Below are 22,522 nucleotides of genomic sequence, written 5' to 3'. Positions count from 1 at the left end.
AGGCCTGCCTGGGGTAGTGCGTCCGGGAGAGGAGTGAGAGAGTGGGGGCGCCAGGGGCGGGCCAGGTCCCCGGGTGCGGCGCGGGCTCGGGGGACCCGCGCGGCTGACGTCAGGCGGCTCCTTAAATAGAGCCGGCAGCGCTCTGCGCTCGGCATTTCCCGAGGAGCCGGCGCGCGGCCGGCGCCAGCGCCCCCGTCCGGTGCGCCCTCCCTCCCGCCGCCGAGCGCTCCCAGCCCGCCGCGGGCATGGGGCTGCGGGCGCTGGGCGCGCTCCGAGCCCGGCGCGCCTGAGAGCCGAGGGGCGCCCGCCGGAGCCGCCCTGCTGCCCGGGGATGGCGAGCGCGCAGCCGCCCGCGCCCCCAGGAGCCGTCGCCCCCGGGACCCCCGGGACCCCCGGGACCCCCGGGCACGGTGCGCGCCCCGGCCAGCGGCGCCCGGAGAAGACGGCGCCCCCTGCGCCCCACCCGGGCCGCGCCCTCTAGGGACCGCAGGGCCACAGCAGCTCCGCCGCAGGTGCCCCTCGGAAACCATGCCCCCCGGCGCGGGCCCATGGAGCCATGGCCTATAGGGTCCTGGGCCGCGCGGGGCCACCTCAGCCGCGGAGGGCGCGCCGGCTGCTCTTCGCCTTCACGCTCTCGCTGTCCTGCACTTACCTGTGTTACAGCTTCCTGTGCTGCTGCGACGACCTGGGCCGGAGCCGCCTCCTGGGCGCGCCCCGCTGCCTCCGCGGCCCCGGCGCGGGCGGCCAGAAACTTCTGCCCAAGTCCCGCCCCTGCGATCCCCCCGGGCCGCCGCCCAGCGAGCCCGCCGCGCCCGCCGCCGCGCCCGCCCCTCGCCTCTCGGGCTCCAACCATTCGGGCTCCCCGAAGCTGGGCACCAAGAGGCTGCCCCAAGCCCTCATTGTGGGCGTGAAGAAGGGGGGCACCCGGGCCGTGCTGGAGTTCATCCGCGTGCACCCGGACGTGCGGGCCTTGGGCACCGAGCCCCACTTCTTCGATAGGAACTACGGCCGCGGGCTGGACTGGTACAGGTAAGGAGGGGAGCCCCACTCTGTGAGCCAGGACTGCAGTCTGCAATGGGCCCCATCCTGGGGACCATCTTCTGAGTGATCTCCTCCCCTGAACACAGCTCCATGGGGTGTGTGTGTGTGGGGGGGGGTGTTTCAGGCTGACAGAAGGATTTACCCAGAACTTGCCAGGGACCATGTAGACAGGCACGCGTTTTGAACTGCAAAGGGCGTTCCCCCTGGTCCCTGGAGTCCCTGGAAGGGAACAGAGATTTCCAGGCAAACCTAGGTGCTGGCTGGAGGGCTGGCTCCAGAGTCCAGCCTTTAGGGCACTCGAGGAAAGGGCTGGCGGGGGTATGTGCTGCCTGTCGCAGCCCTATCCTGACCCTTAGGACCCTCTGGTCCCTGGCACTTGAAGTGCTCAGAGAAGGGAAAGTCAAGACTGAGACCCCTCGGGGAGGGGCTCTGCGTGGAAGTGGTCCCCCTGGTCTGGGATGAATGAGAGGGCATCCCTGGGGCCTCGGTGGATGATGAAGAGGTCCCTGAGGGAGGGCGGCTCATTCCCAGCCCCAGGCGTTTGCTGCTGTGCTGGGGCCACCCACAGTCACCCTGGCCAGTTTTCAGTGGTCTTGAAGTAATGGGAAGAATCCTGGATCTGAATCTGGACTCTGTCACCTAGCTCGATCAAGTTCCTCAAACTCCCTCTCCCCGCCCCTCCTTTCTCCGTCTATCCCAGTGGGCAGGTGGACCGCCCTGGCCCTGTCTACTCGCCAAGGTTTTGCTGAAGTGCTTTAAAGATGTAAGAATAACACAGCATTGGGTGGTGCTCCCAAGTCATCGGCTGAGGAGATACAGAAGCCAGGTGGGCGCCTCAGGCGGAGGCTGGCCAGAGTTCCAGGGACAGGGGCATAGTGGACCAACACTCCTCCCTGTGTGAGGCTGCAGGGTGAGAGCTACCTGGTGGCGGTGTCTGGGCGTGGGCTGAAGCTTCTGTAAGGTGGCAACCTCGACTCTGCACGCCCATCTGCTTCCTCAGCCCTGTGTGGTGCCCACATATGGGCTGAGTCTGGGTGTCGCAGGGGCTGCTGGACTTCCCATGACATCTGAGCCACAGAATTCTCACTGTTAATCTGGCCCCTTGAAGACATCCTAGAAACATCTGCAGAGTGGTAAACCCATGGAGGGGTGGCATAGAAGCTGGCACCGTAGCTGGGGCTAATTTCCTGTATTTTTATAACAGCTCTTTAAGCAGTAGAGGTCATAAGCATATCAGACAAAGGACAGTTTTATTAGAAAGAAGACCCCACTGGCTCATGATAGGGAAGCTGGGATTGGCAAGAAGGGGGAGCCATAGGGCCGACGTGCTGCCCATTGCCAGAGCCCCTCCTTGTCCCCGCTGTGGCTGTGGGACAAGGGCTGGGGCGTGTATTATCCATAGGAAGCAGACACACAGTCATGTGCTGTGGAGCCAAGCAGGGGACAGCTGGCCTGGGTAGGGGGGCCCTGCACCATGACCTCTGGATAATGGGAACGGTTTGCACGTGGTGGCCGGTGCGGCTCCAGGCCAGTGCTGAGGGCCCGGCGTGCCTGCTTTCTGAGCTGTGACTCCCAGGCGTCTCATCAAGGTACACGAGGGCCCTGCCTGTGCCAGACTCCCCAGGATGCAGGGCAGAAACAGTGAGGAGCAGCGCCCTGCCACACTCACACGCACACCAGGGTTTCCTCGATGGAAAACCCGAAGATCATTATGAAAGCTTTTTGCCAATGTGACATGCCTTTCAAGTGCAAAATAGCAAAACTCTGCGCATCTGGCTTGCAGGTAGTGCGCCCTCCTGTAAGCACCTGTACTTTGAACCCAGGCCCTTCTTTCCTCCCCCCCCCTCCCCACCAAACAGCATACCTCAGGCTTCCTTCCAGAGCCTGTGTCATTCAGGGCTGGCTGCTTTTTTATTTTTAACCTTGGCATGTGTGATTCTAAGCCAGCTTAGCTGTGAACCTTAGAGATGGGAGCCATGCCTTTTTTTTTTTTTCCTAGCACATTTGGATTCTGCTAAAATTCTCAGCTGAGTCTTGGTAGGTTTTATTTAACATCAAGCACACTGACAGCTCTACTTCTCTACTCCCCTCCGCCCTGCCCCAGCACCCTTTCCTCCCTTATATCTCTAAAAGAAAGATTAGCCCAGAGGTCTGGTCATAACTACTACCCCCCTCGTATGCCCAGGAAGACTGGGGGCACAGCAACCGGGGAGGGGCTATATGCTTTATGCTTCTTTCAATTACAAATTGCAAAATCCAGGGACAAGGATTTTGGTTGTGGGTTGCCATTTCTGCACAAGGTAGGCCTGCCCATTCAGATGCTGTTTCCATAACTCCAGAATAATAACGCCTTTATTGCCACTCATGTTATATGCATTAATTGCAGAGATGAGGGGATTTCTGGGATTCAGTGAAATCTCCTTTTCTTTCTGAATCCCATCTTTAAGTATGGTGAGTGATAGAATATTCTTCTTTCTGACACTGTCTTTATCACCTCACAGCTTGCCCTCAAAGCCATGGCCCACAGGGTAGACATGGCCAGGAAGCCCCTCAGCCATGATGATGGTGGGCTGTGTTTCCAAAGATGAAGGTGTGGATCTGCCTTGCAGGCAGTGGGTCTTATTATTCTCTGGCCACGCCAAAGCCCTTGGGGGAGTACTTGCTGGATCAGGAGGTCTAAGTTCAGATAGACCATGGGGGAAATGGAAAAATCATTACCCCTGACCAAGGGTGAGACTTCTTTCTGTGGGTCCATGGAGATGGGTGCCTAAAGGCAGAGGGGTGTAACTAGAGAGACACTGTCAGCCGGAGCGGCAAGCAGTCTCAGGTGACCCTTCCTTGCTCCCAGCCTGAGCCCATCTTGGGAGCCAGCCTCTGTGTGTGACCTTCCACTTCACATCTTTTGTATTCTCATCTCCAATGGTTCCTTCCCTCCCTGTGTGTCTGGCTGGGTGCCCCTCTCCAAATTTCCTCCCTCCTGAGGCAGCAGCTGGGCCTGCAGTAGGAGCCACTGGCTGCTTGGATGGGGGGGGCAGAGTGACACCACAACAGACCGTTAGGTGTCAGAGATGAGAGATAGCCCCACAGGGCCTCGCAGTGCGATGGGGAGAAAGGTGATCCTAGCCTGCCTTGGCTGTCCCATCCTTGAATGGGCCTGTAGTGACTGTCCTGGAAGCTGGTTTTGAAGAATGAATGAATGAAATACTGTATACGGAAGGGCCCTGGAAAATTATTTGGTGTGTAAAGATAAGTTATGAATATTACTACTGTTGCTACTTCTGCTACTATTTTGCCACCAGCATGCCTGTTATCGCCATTAGCACTATTAGTGTTAAAACTATTTATGTCTCTGTTGCTATTACCAAAATTGGGGTGAGGAATTAAGTGATTGATAAAAATACAGCTTCATATTTTCCCTTTCCTTTTTTATGCCTTCTTTTCCTTCTCCTTTCCCTTCCTTCCTTTTTCTTTCTTCCTTTCTATCTTCCCCTCTTCCCTTCCCTCCTTCCCTTCCTTCCTTGTGATTGATAAAAAGTCACTTTACATTTTTGTGCATCAGTTCACCCACCTTTAAAATGGGAACGGTGCCTGGCCTGCTTTACAGTCTTGTGAAAATCATGTACGACAGTCTATGAGAAAACATTTCTGCAAATCTAAGATTATATTCAGCATGCTATTGTTTTACTAAAGTTTGCATGTGAGACAGACCACGTAGCTCTCTTCCATCCTTTTTAAAGAGATTGTACTGTGTCCAGCAGCCTTTAGAGCCTGAGCAGAAGCTGAGTTTTGTCTTCAGTGCCCTCAGTTTTGCTAGGGTTGCGGGTTGGCGAGGTGTGTGTGTGGAGAGGAAGTGAGTCTTTTCCAAATGCATTAAAACGCCAGCAAGAGCAAGTTAATACGTGATAATTGACTCTCTGCTCTGGTGTCCAAATTTTGATAGATGATCCTGTTCTATAAATTTTAAACTCCATTTCACAACTCTGGTTATTTATTTGTTCAGCATCAATGGTGTTCCTGGGACTGTGTAAGGCAGAGAGAGAGAGAGAGACAGACAGACAGACAGACAGACAGACAGACAGACAGACAGACATATCATTTGCCCTAAAGGCAATAGTCTAAGTAAGATAGAGAATAAAAAGCACAGAATGAAATCCATCACACTCTTGAGCTCATTTCAATCAAGAGATCATATTCTAGCAGCGAAGCCAAACTCTGCCAAGGCAAACATTGGGGAGGCAGGAGATGAGGTGCCTTCTGCGCGAGGTAGGCAGTGCAGAAGGCTTTGCCATCTTATAACAAACTAATTGGCACAGGAGACCGACTGGTGGCGCGTGCTCACAGGGCGTGCACAGAGGCATGTGCCTGCACACCCCACATGTGCACGCACATGCACAAATAGAGTGTTGACGCAGACTTAGATCCTTTAAAGGAGCTTTCCTGCCTTGGTCCGGGGGGATGTCACACTCTCTGATGAAATGAAACCATTGAGTCTCTAAAGCCCCCATCCATCTTGTAGCTCTCCGTCAGCCTCGCAGCACGCTGCAGATAGAATAGTTAGTTAGTTCCAGCACATGTACGGTTCTCGCCAGGCACTGAGGAGCACTCAGAATGGGCGAGCAGAGCTGTCATTGCTCAAAGAGGCTTTTTGAAGAGCCAGTTTCCCTCCCCCACTGGAGTTTAGCGGGGACGGTGGGAGAACCTGGCGTGAAGCATGAGGTTGCCCCAGAGCCTTTGGGTTGTGGATATGGATGGAGATGGAGATGATTCAGGCAGCTCCCAAGCCCTCCACCTGGCACACACTGGTAAGGCTGTCTGGGGTATTAAATGTGAATATAGGGCTTATTAGAGAACCTAAGAAGCATGCTTTGTTTCTTCACATTTCATCATCTCTGTGATTAGAGTGTGTCTTACGAGGGATGATGGACACCCTAGTTCAGTGAGATATGGTGCTCTCACATTGGTTGGAGAGCCTCTCTTCCCTACCAAGATGCCTTCTGCCCTGAAGACCTGACTTCTCCAGCCAGCTGAAAACCCACCAGGTCTTCCAAGGAGCACTGGACTCCATGGAGAGCTCCGGGCATGGCCTGGGACCCCCCCCCCCCCAGATGCCGATTCATCCCTACAGCCAACAGGGTCCCTTTCCGACCAGTCAGGGAGCTATGCTCATTTGGGTTTTGCATGTTGCCCATGACATCTCCCTGAAAAATCTATCCTGACACTAGGGAGCATGTGGGACTGAGGCCCAGCAGGAGATAGGATGCTATGGGGGGCGTGTTCTCCCCTTAGCGGGCTGCTGTACAAGAGGCATTCGTGCCCCTCCCCATAATTGGAGGCACGTACGAGTCCCTGAGAGTTTTAGCGCAGAGCCAGTGTGAATAGGTGCGGTTACCTGCTACATTCCTGCCCCGGGTACGCGGGGCTGCAGAATCGCTTCCTTCCCTTTGGTTAGGCCTCCATGAATCATTTCTGAATGATTGAGTGGCAGAGTGGGTGTGGAGGGGGCGGAAGCACACAGCTCCCTATTGATCCGGATCCACTGGAGGACTTGGAGGGGAGACCATTTCTGTGTGCCAGGGCTCTGCAGCCCGGGGGGAGGCAGAGAGGTAGACTCACGAATTGTGAGTCAGGCCGGAGAGGTCGGAAAGGTCACACAGCTGACCGAAACCTGTGGGACTTGGCGTCCCCCCCGAGCTAACTGTGAGGCGGGTTAATCCGTTTATTTGTCAAACGCCTACCACTTGCCAGGCTCGGTGCCAGCCTTCTGTAGGCCGGCTCGGCTGCTGCTGTGTTCTCCCGATGGGCTGCACCGGTGGGCTGGAGTGCTTGCAGTCCACGGGCAGCTTGACAAGGCGGGTAAAAGCCACCGCGAGTGGAAATAACTCAACATCTCAGAGGTAATTGCTGCCTGTCAAGCCACACAGCTGGGCTGTTGGTCCAGTGCTGCGCTCCTCAGGGCTTTCTCTGCAAGAGGACGGGATGCTGGCGGAGGTGACTACTGGGCATGTTCTTCCGAGAGACATGGCCTGCAAGTGCTGGTTGGGTAATAGAGGACTTGGCCATCGCATGGATGTCCAAGTCATTTGGCAGTTTCTCCTCAAGCCTTTTGACTCAGGGGAGCTGAGAGTGGTTCCACCTCAGTGCCCAGAGCCCCCAGTAACCGTCTGTGCTCCCCAACTATGACAATAAAGGCCATGTACTCTGGGTGGAGGCCTGAGGACCTCTCTCTGGCATCTCCCCATTGGTGGAATGGCTCCCATATGCTTTCCGGAGCAGTATTGTCTAGACCTCAATCATTCTCATGACACCTTTATATTTTCAGAGCTTGGCATGACCTTTACTATTATTCTGTGTGTGTGTGTGTGTGTGTGTGTGTGTGTGTGTGTGTGTGTGGTACTGGGGATTAAACCCAGGGATATCCGACCCTTGAGCTACACCCCCAGCCCTATATTTTTGTGTGTGTGGGTCTGGGGATGGAATATTTTTGTGTGTGTGGGTCTGGGGATGGAAGCCAGGGGCATTCGACCTCCGAGCTACACCCCCTGCCCTATTTTTTTTTATTCTTTTTTTTTCTTTTTTTTTTTTTTTGGTGGTACTGGGGTTCCTGGAAGCCCTTCTACCTCCAGGATACACTCCCACGGGCTACACTCCCAGACCTATTTTTTAACATTTTTATGTGGAAACAGAGTCTCTTAAGCCAGCGAGGCTGGCTTCGAACCAGCGCGATCCTCCTGTCTCCGCCTCCCAAGCGCCGGGATTACAAGCGTGCGCCACCACGCCCGGCCTTTTATTCTTTATTTTGAAACCAGGTCTCACTGAGTTACAAGAGCCTCACTAAGTAGCTGAAGCTGTCCGCGAACCGTGATCCTCCAGTCTTAGCCTCCTGAATGCTGGGATTACAAGCGTGCTCCACTACGCCCGGCTTCCCAGCACTATTTTTATTTTGGAACAAAGTCTAAGTTGTTGAGGACCTCACTAAGTTGCTATAGCTGGCCTCAAACCTACCATCCTCCTATCTCAGTCTCCCAAATACTGAGATTACAGGTATATGCCACCATGCCTGGCTCCTCTGAATGCTTTTTTTTAACTTATTAAGAATTATAGTGGTGAGTACCAGAGGCTGAGTAGAGTATAGGACAGAAAAGGATTATGGTTAAATACGAGCAGGAAGTTCTGATGTGCCATTCATAGCAGGGTGGCTATAGACAGCAATAATATACTCTTTATTAAAAAAAAATAGAAGGTTTTGGCCGGGCATGGTGGCTCATGCTTATAATCCCATCATTGGAGAGGCTGAGACAGGAGGATCGTGGTTCGCAGACAGCCTCAGCTACTTAGTGAGGCCCCCACAACTTAGTGAGACCTGGTTTCAAGATAAAGAATAAAAAGTAGGGCAAGGGGTATAGCTTGGAGGTTGAAAGCCCCTGAGTTCCATCTCCAGACCCACAAAAAAAAAATCAGATTAAAATGAGGTTTTGAATGTTTTCACCACAAAGAAGTGATATGTTTGAGGGGATGTATATGTTTAAATGTTTTAAACATTGCACAATGTGTACAGGTAATTCAAACATCACATGGTACCCCATTTGTGTTATTCAGCTTTATTTTACTATAACAAAATACCTGAGACGAGGAACTTAAAGAGAGGAAGGCTTGTCATAGCTCACAGTTTTGGAAGTTTCAGTTCATGGTTGGTTGGGCCATTACTTGTGGGCCTGTGGCAAATCATGGTGCGAACATTTGGCAGAGGAGGCTCTCACCTCATGGTTGGGAATGAGAGAGAGAGAGAGAGAGAGAGAGAGAGAGAGAGAGAGAGAGTGAGTGAGTTGGATTACCACTCTTCACTTCAAGGGCATGTTCCCAATGACCTAAGCTCTCCCACTAGGCCCCACCTCATAAAGGTCCCACCACCTTCCGGTATCACCAAGCAGGGAACCAGGTCTTTAACACATGAGCCTTTCTATAACTTCCCAGTTACAAATTATAGTACCATTAATATGTATAATTCTTATGTTCTATCAGTTTGAAAGTTAAACTTTGCTGGGCGTGGTGGCGCACGCTTGTAATCCCCGCGCTTGGGAGGCAGAGACAGGAGGATCGTGCAGGTTTGAAGTCAGCCACGCGCGCTGGCTTAGGAGACCCTGTTTCCAAATAAAAATGTAAAAGGTCTGGGATTGTAGCCCGGAGGTAGAAGGGCTTCCAGGAACCCCAGTACCACCAAAAATAAATAAATAAATAAATAAATAAATAAATAAATAAATAAAATTTAAACTTTAAAAATTATAGTCTTTCATAAAGAGCAAGGTGTATTTTTCTTCAGTTTGTGTATTGTAGAATAGATAACATATTCTAATATATTCATACACTGCAATTCAAAAGTGATTTTTCCTCATCTTTCTGCCCCATCTTTTGGCCATGGCGTCCCTCTTCTCTGAAGCAATGACAGGTACCTATTTTAGGGTATCCATCTAAAGATATGCCATGCATTTGTAAACCTAACACATCTTATGTATATATAGTCAAAATAAATATTTTTACAAAGCAACTTTATTTTAAAACCACCCTAAATGGAAAATCAGCATCACTTTCCATAATTAGAAAGTAACCATAAAAATAGATAGATTGAAAACAGAACAGTGTTATTGAATTTTTTTTCTAAATAGCATGGCTAGAATGTTCCAAGCCTAAGACATTCTCCTTATTTAAGAGGGGACATCAGGGAGACACTACAAGGTAAAGAAATACTAATATCAATAAAGCCTTTACTCTTGTAATCAGAAGGAGCAAAAGTGAAGTGGAAAAGAACAACTTTTCTCCCTCTGTGATTTGAGGTTGTGCTGTTTGCCTCTGTAGCACCTGATATGAAGGATGCCACCAACACCATGGGAAACTGTTGGAATGTTCAGAAAGTCCAACTCAAGGAATTCCAATGGTTCTAGCTTCTTCAGATTCCTTTGATGCGTCAATGATTGGGAGAGACAAGCCAAGGCAAAACTCAGAACAAATATGAATGTTAAGAGAAGAGTTTCCACTTGGAATATTTACAAGGGTATCTAGCCTTCAAAAGAACCAGGTTTCCTGAATAAAGAGTCTATTTGGTATTTATAGGAAAAAAGAAGTCCCACAGGGTTACTGTGCATTTCTTCATTATTTTCACTGGTGGACTAGACCACCATGATTGTCAGATCTATCTAAGTTGTTACATATCTTCAGATGCCAGTGTCCCATAAGTCAGAGAGAAATTTTTTTCTCTCTAGAAATCAGCAACTTAGCCGGGCGTGGTGGCGCACGCTTGTAATCCCCGCGCTTGGGAGGCAGAGACAGGAGGATCGCGCAGGTTCGAAGCCAGCCGCGCGCGCTGGCTTAGGAGACCCTGTTTCCAAATAAAAATGTAAAAATAGGTCTGGGAGTGTAGCCCGGAGGTAGAAGGGCTTCCAGGAACCTCAGTACCAAAAAAAGAAGAAAAAAAAAAAGAAAAGAAATCAGCAACTTATGGAAAAGGGGCTCAAGGATCTTTTCATTTTAATTCTGAGGCTCACAGAAGGCAGGATGTTCCTTTTTGGAAATCTCTGGAGGCAAAGTTCCACTTCTGCTATTCCGTGATACATGGCATGAGGCTTATACAAAGAGCAGAACCGAGTATTCGCTCTGCTTTCTCAAATAACTGAGTCTCACCGAATTGAGAGCAGAAGATAATGTTTCTTCACATACTTAGTTGTGTAATAAATAGAAGCCCCATTGGGGAAAATGGTCCCTGGAACTTCCCAGATACTGTTAACAGAGGCAACTTGGAGGGTATCTGTGACAGCAGGGCTCCCCAAGCCTGCCTTTAATGGGGCAATAGTCATCAACACTGATGAAGAGGTGGCTTCTTGACAGCCCAGGGTTTCCCTGGCCTCAGTGTTCACTGCTAGGTGAAGGAACCCCAGATCTACTCCAAGACAGGTAGAGAGAAGGGCAGGTACTAAAGTAATGCCTCATGGTGGAGCCCAGCTCCTTGAGAAGCGATAAGAAGATGGAACTTGCCGGGCGTGGTGGCGCACGCTTGTAATCCCCGCGCTTGGGAGGCGGAGACAGGAGGATTGCGCAGGTTCGAAGCCAGCCGTGCTGGCGTAAGAGACCCTGTTTCAAAAATATAAAATAGGTCTGGGAGTGTAGCCCGGAGGAAGAAGGGCTTCCAGGAACCCCAGTACCACCAAAAAAAAAAAAAAAAAAAAAAAAAGATGGAACTTATTGGAGAAGGAGAGGGAAAAGGCGGGGAGTGGGGAGACAGACAGACAGACAGACAGACACGAGCCCAGATTCAAAAGGCATGAATCAAAATGGAAGAAGGAAGCAAAGAAACTAACTACTCCGATACTTTATTGGCATGGGATATGTTCCAAGACCACAAAGAATGCCAAACTCTATGTATTCTTTTTTCCTATGCATACATACATACATACATGTTGGATTTATAAATCAGGCATGATAGACCAAAAACAATAACAAAATAGAACAATTATAACAATGTACAGTAGTAAAAGTTATTTGCATGCGGCTTCTCTATCAAAATATCTTAATGTATTTTTCACCTAGAGGAAGCACTTTGTAACTCCCCTCTGGCATATCCAAATTGCCAACATGGATTTGCACTCTGGGGCCGTTTCTAAGTAAAATAAAGGTTACTTGAACATAAGCATTGAAATACCATAGCAGTCAATCTAAGTGATAGCCACCAAATAACTAATGAACAGGCAGTGTATACAGAGCATACACACTGGATAAAAGGAGGGATAAAAGGACGACTCCCTTTCCAGGTGGGATGAAGCAGGGTGAAGTGGGATGGCATGCGATTTTACCATCCTATTTATAAGTGCACAATTAAAACTTGAGAATTGTATGTTTCTGAAATTTTCTATGTATATTTTTGGAGCACACTGGACCATAGGTAACTGAAGGTGCAGAAGAAACCTTGGATAAAGGACCTAATTACTAGCTGAGGCAGTTTCAACATGGCAGTTCAAAGCTTGGAAGTCAAGAGGAGTGTGTTGGACTCTAAGCTCCACCACCTGCCCTGAAAGTGTGCACCAAGCAGTTGGTGGCTCTGTGGCTCGGGTTTTCCATCTGCACACTACAGCTAATTGATACTATCAGGCAAGGCTGCCGTGAGGATTCAGTGAGCAACTGCATGCCATAGCGCTCCGCACATTTGTGGCACACGGTAGGTGTCCAACAAGTGTTAGTTGTCATTATTGGCCATTGATTCCTCCATCAAACATGTATACATCTCAATACAGAGGATGCAGAAATGTGCAGAACATAGGTCCTATCTACGGGCTTTTCTCAGTTTTTATGAAGTTTTGAGATGTTCATGAAAAACTTATCCACAAGTCAGATGGGGGTAAATACCATAACAGAGATAAAAAAGAGAGGCTGTGGCGCAGAAAGGAAATGAAATCCAATTGGGGGAAATTTGCAAGGCTTCCTGGAGCAGGTAGTATGTTTTTTGGGCCTCAATGGGCAGACAGGATTTCTTTAGACAGATGTTGGGCAGGAGGTTGATGAAGAGGTGGCCCCATAGGAATACTATCTCTCAATACATTAATTCTGCAGTTTCACTCCTGGTCATAGTCAAATCGCAAAATAAAGTCATTTCAAATCAGTGTAGTTTTGCATGCCTTTATTGACCACCTGCCTTGTGCCAGACTCTGTGCAAAACCCTGGACAGATGAACTAGGGAGAGAGGATCTCTCTTGCAGAGCTGAAGGGGAAGACAAGGCTAAGAGAAGCCCCCAGCATTCACAGGGTCATGGAGAAGGGTAAGAGAGGTTTCAGGGAGGGCTGCTGCCTAACTGCAGGGAGTCTGCATTTGCTGTTTACCCCACCAGGACCCTTCTTTCCCCAGAACTTTCCGGATCTGACTGCTTCTTGAGACATTCCGGTTCCTCTGTCACCTGTTGGAAGACATCTTCCCCAGCCACCTGACTCAGCACCCTCATCCTCTCCAGCTCTCATCGCCAACACCTCTTCTTGTCTTCATGCTTCTTATTGCAATTCCAAATTCTCTTACTCTCATTTGTCTTTGTACATATAATAAGGAGGTGAAGGGTCAAAGCTGCGATGGGGGCATTCTAGAAGGCGGAAAAAGCATGCAAAGGCTCTGGGGATAACAGAGTAAGTTGTCTGATGATGGAGGGAACCCAGGGGCCAGGATGGTCAGAGTGGATTGAGCAGGAAGAGGGCTGGGAAACACGTTCAGAGAAGGACCAGGGCCAGATCAAGCAGGGCCCTGTAGGCCATTGCAAGGACTTTGGCTTCTCCTCTAACTCAGCGGTGAGATACTGGGTGGCTTGGAGTCAAGGAGTCCTGTGGTCTGAGGTTGTTTTTAAAAGGATCTCTTGTGGTGCTCTGTAGGGGGGCGAGGGCGGAAGTGGGAAAGGTAGCTGCAGTGGTGATGGGGGGGAGGAGACGTGGGCAGGTGCTGGACACGGCTGGAAGGTGCAGTTGCAGGATTTGCTGGCAGGTTGTGTTGGGAGCAAGGTGTAAGAGGGAGGAGCCTAGAAAGATGGTGATGATGGCAGCAATACCACTGCTGCAGCAGCAGATGGTACCTGAGCTACAAGCTTTTTTACTTTTGAGCTTTTCATGTGTTAAGAGCTTATGAGCTTTCTGGCCATTGTAAGAAACAGGCTGAGGTTTGACCCTGACATGCCCACCTGAAGCCCCGGCCTGATTGTTCAGCATCTATCTGTAGGTGTCCCTGAACTAACCAGAGAAAGGAACATTATATTCAACTGTAGCCTGGAATCTCTATTTCCAAATACGTGGAAGATGGCAGAGTCTCCCTTTCTAATGGCCTTTGAGGTGCTTTTTATAATTGCAGAGTTCTTGGGTAAATTCTTGGGCTCCTTGGAAGTTGCTCTGCTCCAGCCCTGAAAAGGCCGGTGCCACCTGGTGTGTGCCACCAGCTTCTCACCCCCGCTCCTGCCTCGTCAATATGTTTGGCGAGGAAGCTGCCTCAACCTATCACCAGATTTAGGGTGTGTGTGTGTGTGTGTGTGTGTGTGTGTGTGTGTGTGTGTGTGTGGTCTCCTCCAAACAGAATCAAACACTAGAATGCCTTCCTCCAAGATAATCAGGTTCCAACTCTCCCCGACTTCCCCAAAGCTGCTGAAGCATAGGGAAATGTTCTCTGCTTTGGCAGCCTCGTTCAGCGCGTTTCTGCTTTGATGGTTTTAATGAAGATATGAAATCATCTAACAGCTTTCATTTTGCTCCAGCGAGATGGCTTAAAGTGGAGGTAGCATTTCCTAGGATCAATCCCCATTTTCAGAAGTGGTTGGTTAAACGCTCTGCAGTTTATAGCCACTTCTCACTGAAACAGTGTGGGATCTGAATTATTAATTCCATGAAAAACGAGTTAAGTCACTGCAGAGCTCTGTGATGGCACAATCCCTACTTCACGCGTCCTTTCTCATCTCTTCTCCAGCACAAACATCTCCGCTCGCCAGAAATTCTAGGGTAACTTAGTCGCATCGCTGTCTGTCAAGACATTTCACTGGAAGGGAAACAACTTGACTTCGTTCAGTTGTTTTTTTGTGTGTGTTTGTTTGTTTTTCCTGTTGGGGATGAAGAGGAGGACATAAGTGACTGGGAGGTGCTTCGGTCAAAGCCAGTTATAGATTCTTGAATTTGGTTAGGTATCATTCAGATGACAGCTGTGCTAACCAGGTCCTCTCTAAGACATGACTCTCTAGTACCTCTTCCCCCTCGGGGTGGCGGGTGCCAGGAGGAGTGGGGAGAAGGGTAGAGAGGCTCCCAACTGTTCCAAATATGGAAATGTGAGCTGAGGCAGTGACTGAACTTCACAGAACTCCTATCCTGCAGGTCATGGAGTCACTGAGGACCCCGTATCCTCAGAGACTCCGTGGTTCATGGATGACTGAATGATGTCGGTCTGGAACAATAAGAAATAGTGGGACTCATCCTAATGACCCGAGTCACAGTTCGAGAGGTATTTGTCTCATTTAGAGAAGACAGTCACTAGTAAATTCTGATTTTTTTCTTTTTCTTTCTTTTTCTTTCCCTAGAAAGAGCTTGAAATGTGGTCTTTAAAAACATTCTGAGATCTCTGTTTATAATTGCATCTTACAGATCCTCAGCTTTTATAGAGCTGGTTTGTGGGCTGGGTGCTACTTGTCATCTGCCCTTTAATGAATCTCAGAGGGTGGGCCTTAGATGCAGGCACTACTGGCTAATCATCCTGCTTCTGCCACTTATCCACTGTGAGATCTGTCGATTCATCTTTTCAAGCTTTGGTTTCTCCAATGTGAATGAGAATATCAAATGTTCCTACCATACAGGTTGCAGCAGCGATTCCATGTAATAAAAAGGGGTTTGATTTTATCATTATCGCTGTTGGTCTCCTCTGGGGTTGTGTTTGAGGCAGGTATGACAGCTGTGCCTGGAAGACATGAGATATTCACTGCCTTTATGTAGACCTTTATCAACACGAGAAAAGCTGGGTCTTATCAGTTGGGCCATCGAAGAGGAGAAGAATCTGGATCCAGGTTGGCTCACGGTTGGAGTTCTACAACCCAATGGGTTGTAGAACAGGACCCAGGGAGTCACCATTGCTCCTGGTTGTCATTCAAACACATATGCCCATAGAATCCCTGTAGGATGTTGAGTTTGGGATATTGTCACTGTTCCAAATTGCTTCTCCACGAGATGGAAGCTCTGTGAAGCTCGGTCACTGCCCCTAGCTCACAGTGCCATTTCAGAGAGTCGCAGAGCGTCTCCATCCCTGTATCTAGTTCTTTTGGCCTCAACCGCCTGGGCAGGGTAGAGATGCTCACAGCTGACCTTGCTTGTGCAGAAGGCAAATGCCTCTCCAATTCTGGAGATTTGGTGTAGATGGAGTCAACTTAAGAGAGTGACAGCTTGCTAACAGGAGGCTCAGAAATAAGGACAGGCGGACCAGAAAGATCAGCCTAAAAGAATTGTTCAGGCTTGATTAGTGTTCGGCACCTGCACAAAGACAGAGGAACACTGGGATTGGGGAGAAGCAGAGGAGGTCGGAGAGGGACTAGTGTGGTGAGCAGAGAAGACAACCTTCCTTCAAGGGAGGACAGATGCCATCAGGACTGCCTCTGAAATGCCCCATTTCTCTTTAAAGCCAAACAAAGCTTGGTGCAAAGGGCTGTCCATTGGGCTTGGTTGTATGATCAGTACTGAGGGTCTGAACGAGCCGCTGGTGGAGGGGCTGGGAGACCACCCAAGCTCTGGTCATCTAACCAGCCTAAAAGTTTCCACATTCTTTCTGAAATCAAACACATTGTTTCCTAACTTTTAATATCTTCATTTACTTTACATTATTAAAGTCTACTTGTAACTTTTTCTCAAAGGCACTTGCTTAAAATGAAACTTTAGCTGGGTGTGGTGGCACACACCTGTAATCAGTACTCAGGAGCCCAAGACAGGGGGATCACAGGTTCCAGGCCACCCGAGCAACTTAGCAAGGCCCTGTTTCAAATAAATAAATAAATAAATAAAAGGGTCTGTGGTTGTAGTTCAGAGGTAAAATGCCCATGAGTTCAATTCCTAGTACCACACACATAAAGGAGAGAGAAAGAGAAAGTTTATTTTACCATGATAAATGAGACTTCTCTTTAGGCAGATATAGAAAGGAGGATCCTGGTGTGATGATGCCCCACTGTAATTCCAGTCCGTAGGAGGCTGAGACAGGAGGATTCAAAATAAAAATGTCAAAATAAAAAGTAAAATAGGTCTGGGCATGCAGCTTAGAGGTAGAATGCCCCTGGGTTACCTCCCCAGTTCAGAGGAAGGAAGGAAGGAAAGAAGGAAGAAAGGAATGGAGAAAAGAAGGAAGGGAGGAAAGGAAGGAGAAAGAAAGTAGTTAGAAAAAAACAAAAGGCAGTAAGTTATAACTAATGCAGTTCACTTCTAGCCTGACACTTGGCCATGGTCTGCTTGAAGGAGCCCCTTTCTCCCTTAAGGAGGGAGATTAAAAGCAGTTAAAGGGGTGTTAACAGAATTCTAGAAGCTAAGACTCTCTCCATGGTGTAATCAGGAGATTCGAGGAGAGCAAAAGAGAAAGGCAGTAATTTTCTACTGATCGATTAGGTGGCATTTGAAGTCGCCCTGTGCACCACCTCATGTTTCATGACCACCAGTGGCCTCGATCCTACCCTCGGGGAAGCTCTGACCTGTACCCGCCTAGATCCCTCTTGCTCTGATGTTCGCCGTATTATTCTATTATATTTGGTTGTCATGGTCCATCAACAGCTTGGGAGGGACTGGCTGACATTCCAAAGTCTGAGTGGTTTAAAAAGCTGTGATTCCAATTTAAATTGCAAATGGATGGGGGCATCATGGGAAAGCAAATGCAGCCGTGAAAAAATGGGAGGAAAGGATCCAGCTCTGCAGTATTTTTAGATTTCCCCCCAATCAGTTTTGCATAATATTGATATGGACTTTAGGTTTGATTGGTGCCAATATCTGCTCCCTGACAGATTACCTGAGGTCTAACCCAAAGTTTCTTTACAATTTTAACCTGAATCACCTACGCAAAACCTTTATCTCATGCTCCTTAAAAACACCGTGACTTGGACACATCTCCAAGGCATTATGCCGAGTGAAAGAAAGGTTATGTACTGTGAGTTTCCATTTGTATGACATTCTCAAGCGGGCTGAACCCAAGTGCTGGAGAACAAATCAGTGCTTGCCAGGGCCTATAAAGAGGCGCTGTGTACCACCTCATTGATTGACTTCCACCAAGATTGGGTGGAAGTCCCAGGGGAATTGTCTTGGGTGTTCTGTGGGGACTCCCCAAAGGATGTATTCTGACTATGGTGGTGGTCACATGTGTTAAATACACAGAACAGGGCTAGGGTTGAAGCTCATTGGTAGAGTCCTCGTGCAGCAGGCATGCGGTATAGACATCATCATCAACACCATCATCATACCAATAAAAGTATATTTTTGAAGACAAAACTTAATTCTTTTTTTGTGTGGTACTGGGGGTAGAACCCAGGGGCTTTTCTACCTCTGGACTATACTCCCAGACCTATTTTATACTTTATTTGGAAACAGGGTCTCACTAAGTTGCTGAGAGCCTCACTCAGTAGCTGAGGCTGGCTTCAAACCTGTGCCATCCTCCTGTCTCAGCCTCCCAAGTGCTGGGATTACATGTGTATGCCACCATGCCCGGTGGAGACAAAACTTTAAAAGAGAAATTTATTTTAAAAAATTCTCGCTAGGCATGGTGGCGCATGCCCGTAATCCTCATACTTGGGAGTCTGAGGCAGGATGATCAAAAGTTTGAGGACAGCCTCAGCAACCTAGCAAGACTCTGTGTCAAAATGACAGCAACAACAACAAAAAGAGCTGGGGCGAAGCTTGGTGGTCGAATACCCCTAGATTCAACCCCAGGACCCCCCACATCATAGTGCAGAATACCAATAAGAGTATAAGACTTTTGAAGACAAATTTGAAAAGAAAATTTTATTTAAAAACATCCCATTGGATGTGGTTGGCACACACCTGTCATCTGGGGACTTGGGAGGCTGAGACAGGAAGATCACGGGTTCAAGGACAGCCTCAGAAGTGTAGCTTGATGCTCAGCAACTTAGCAACGTCCTGCTTCAAAACAAAAATGTAAGAAGGTCTGGGAGTGTAGCTCAGAGGTAGAATACTCCCAGGTTCAATCCTCAGTCCCACCGGAAAAAAAAATCACGATTATAGAACTCAGCCACTGATGGGTATCTTATGCCTTTCAGTAGAGTGTGATACCTAATTTTCAGAGACTCAGTGCTCAGAGTTTTGGGTGTTTACAAGTTTTCCTCACCTCCATCCCTATTATGAGTCAGAATCTAGGACCTGGGTGATATCTGAGTCTCCCCCCTCACACATCCGCCTTCCTGAATGGTGCTGAGTCTGGAGCAAAGGTGTAGAAGATTGTGCTGTGGTCTGAGGCCAGGGTGGCCAGCACCCAAGTCCAGCCATCCGTGAGGTCGGGGTCATGGAGGCAGCAGCGGGAAGCCTGTCTCATAATCAGAGTGACTGTCTGCAGGTAAGATTGGGTGGAAGTCCCAGGGAGAGCTGGAGGGGATTCAGGATGGGGAAAGATGGGTCTTCAAAGCCACAGTGGAAGGGATAGCCAGGGATTCTCCTAAAATGAAAAATTTGCCATTTACTGACAGCACCTGTGGCTTTCTGAGGACTGAGCACCCAGCACCCTCTGCTTACCACACCCTTCATCCTGGCCAGCAGAGCAGGGACTTAAACCTCTGGAACCGTATCAGCCAAAGGACTCAGAGCCCCACATACTAAATGACTTCACACCCCAAACGCTGCTAAAGACGGGCCACTGGCCATGTTCTCTTTTCCTGGGACATCTGACACTAGACGCAGGCCATGTGCACCAGAGAGAAAGTAGCCACTAAAGCCTGTATTACTTACACTATATCCTCAAGGTGCCCCTGCCCCCTGCCCCCAAACCCATCTTTTACTTGGGTTTGTTTGCATAGTTTTCTTTTCCTTAGGTGGCAAAGACTGGGATGGTTTTCAGTCCCCTCACCTGGGTGACTATCCTGAAACCAGCTGCCCTAGAGGCATACTTGTGGGCACACCTATCCTGCGATTCAGTTCCTGAGGCTGGGAAGAAAAGGCCCAAGGTGGGTGTAACTCGTACATTAACAGGGGCGGGAGGGACAGAGCGTGTCGCAGCTTCCTGAGTCACAGAGAAGCAGAAGGTGGGTCTGCACATATGGTGGTGCCCATGCCTCCACCACCTCCTATTCTAGAACAGCTTCTGAGGGAAAGACTTACAGACTTTACCAAAGTTCTATGGGGATTCGTATAGGGTCAGCTTTGGCTCTTTCTATTTACCTATTTTGAAAATAAAGACATGGCTGAGTGTGATGGCACATGCCTGCAGTCCAGTTCTTGGGAGGGAGGCTGAGACAGGAAGCTTGCAGGCTGGAGGCCAGCCTCAGCAACTTGGACCTTGTTTCAAAATAAAATAGGGCTGGGGACGTAGCTTGAAGGGAGAATGCCCCTGGGTTCAATCCCCAGAACCAAAGGTAAAAAATAAAATAAAAGACATGACTTAATATATATCAAGACATCTGAGATCTCTATCATCCTTGTCCTCCCAAAATAAAACTACTGACCTAAACGTAAATAAATAAGCAAAGAAGCAAAGAAAGATGTTCCAGATGGTATTCAGCATAGCAGGGGAAGAAGAATGTATACCTCTATGGAAAGTGCTCACGATATATTCCTCACTTAAAAAGAATAGCAGTGGAAAACATACACGGTCTTTGGTATTAGAGGGAGAAAATTAATATATCTAAAATGTCTCAGTCATGTCTAAAGTCTGAAATGTTATGAAGAAACTAAGAAGAGTTTTCTAAGGATAAAAACAGGTGGATGGGAAGAGGTAGGAGAGACATTTCACTGTGTTTCTTGTACTTTGTGTGTGAATATATTCTTTGAGAAATTAAAATGGAAATAGTGCATTATGGAAAAACTAGAAAACTGATAAAAAGAATTAAAAAGTCACCTAAAATAGTTAGGAGTTTGCTTTTCACCATTCCAGATAAATCATTGCATGCTTTACATATCATTTTATGCGGCCGTATACACCTATGTACATAGTATATGTTATATACTTTATGAGCCCTTCTGTAACTGAAGATTTCATTTAATAATATTACATGAATATATTTCCATGCCAATAAGTGTGGATTTACAGAGCCATTTAAAATGCTTGTACAGTATTTAATTATATAGATATATTATTATCTATTTAGCCAAATCACCTATTTATGGACATTTAAATTACCCCTGGTTTATTTATTTAAAAATGAAAGGATCACAACAACATCTTGCCCCATTTCTTTCCTCCGAATTAAGCTCTTTGGGAGGAATTTTTATCTTTAAGAATAAGTGTGCTAAAAAGGAAAAAAGCATTCGTTTTCCCCACAAAATTTCAGCTTTCCCCTTCTCCGATGACAATATGGCTGAGGCATGTAGACTTCGTTATCAGGATGTGAAAGAGCTTTTATTTATTTTCCTTTGTCAAAAGGCTAATTTCAACTTTGTCAGTATTACCAGTCTACTTGACCTTTGCCAATCTGGTGCATGAAAACTATCTCTTTTTAATTAAAAAATTTGATAGCTATTTAAAATGTTTATTGCCCATTTGCATGTGTTTTCTAAAATCTTGGGTTAACTTATTTTTCTCTTGTTGGAGAGATTTTTATTTTCAATTTTAAAAGCAGATACTTAATGACTAATGATTCTGATTCTGGGCTGACTTCATCTTTTAGTGTACCATTTCTGATAGTTCTTGGGAGTTGAATTTGGCTGCATTTAGTGTTTTTATCTGGCCAGATATTTTTCATTTTCAAATAAGAAAGTCTCAATTTTGAAATGATAATCAATATTTTTAGGATATTTTTCATCATTTATTTGCCTCTTTGTTATTATTTATTTCTTCCAACTCTCCTGACTCTCCACTATTGGGTTGGTGGTGTTTTCTTTATTCCTCCTTTTCTTTCCTTTACTAGAGTGAAAGTTATACAGGCTATTTCTTCATTTTAAATAGGCACCATTACATATAATCAAAGATTTAATAAAGAGTAACATAGAACAGTGATTCTAAGCCTCCTTCTGTCCTAATACTGTCCATGCGATGGCCCCAAGGCATTTACACCATTTTTTGTGACTTTAACATTTATGAAAACAATATGTCGACATGGTTTAAACAGTTAAATAATATGATACAGCTTCCCAGAAATCAGTGGCCCACCACCCGGCTCCTGTGCGTTCCGATTCCTTCTTAATGGAAGCAACCAATTTCCGATTCTTTTAGCTCTTGCTACTTCTGCGTTCCTCCATATTACTAAATAACATGTTTATACCGGTGTGTCTCATAAATCACAAAAAGGATAACCTTGGGAGTTAAAATTGTACCTGCCAATCACTCAGGTGACAGGAGAATTTTAAAACTGCAGTTGTACAATATGTAGGCAATAATGATAGTGTGTACAGTACGTATTGAAAATGGCCAGAGGTGGCTAGAGCTATGTTCAGAAGCAGCTTAGCTCCTTTATTAACTAAAGAAAATGAATTGACTAAGGATTCAATCCCAAGTCTCAGAGGAATGATAAAACCAAGGTACGAAACCAAGGAAGTTGTTGGGAAAGGTAAAAGCCGAACTCAATGAATCCAGAAAACCAGGGAACACCGATTTAAACAAAAAAAAAAAATCCAAATACTAATTGTTTGAGAAGTCAGTACAATAGACAGACACCTATGGTATCTGATTGCAAAACAAGATAACAAAAATAGACACAATTAGGAGTTAAAAAGAGGATATAACTACAGATATTAAAAAAGGGCTCGAGCATCTTCATGATACTGAAAAAGAACAAAATAAAATCTAACATTTAACCCTCACTAAACACTGTTA

The 22,522-nt window shown here is 47.5% G+C and overlaps 1 protein-coding gene across 1 annotated transcript in view; it reads left to right on the top strand.

Moving 5' to 3' along the window:
- Positions 1 to 556: 556 nt before the first annotated feature.
- Positions 557 to 22,522, top strand: part of HS3ST2 (heparan sulfate-glucosamine 3-sulfotransferase 2) — a gene marked incomplete at both ends in the record, with an annotated part of 100,377 nt that continues 78,411 nt past the window's right edge. Inside the window, one exon of the mRNA XM_080702894.1 lies at positions 557 to 1,029. Coding sequence (XP_080559020.1) covers positions 557 to 1,029 — 473 coding nt within the window. The remainder of the gene's footprint in view (positions 1,030 to 22,522) is intronic.

The sequence above is a fragment of the Muscardinus avellanarius genome (genome assembly GCF_963383645.1).
Source record: "Muscardinus avellanarius genome assembly, chromosome: 10".
In the NCBI taxonomy this organism is placed as follows: domain Eukaryota; kingdom Metazoa; phylum Chordata; class Mammalia; order Rodentia; family Gliridae; genus Muscardinus; species Muscardinus avellanarius.
The sequence above is the reverse complement of the archived record's forward strand: the minus strand, read 5'-3'. Positions and strand labels throughout refer to the sequence as shown.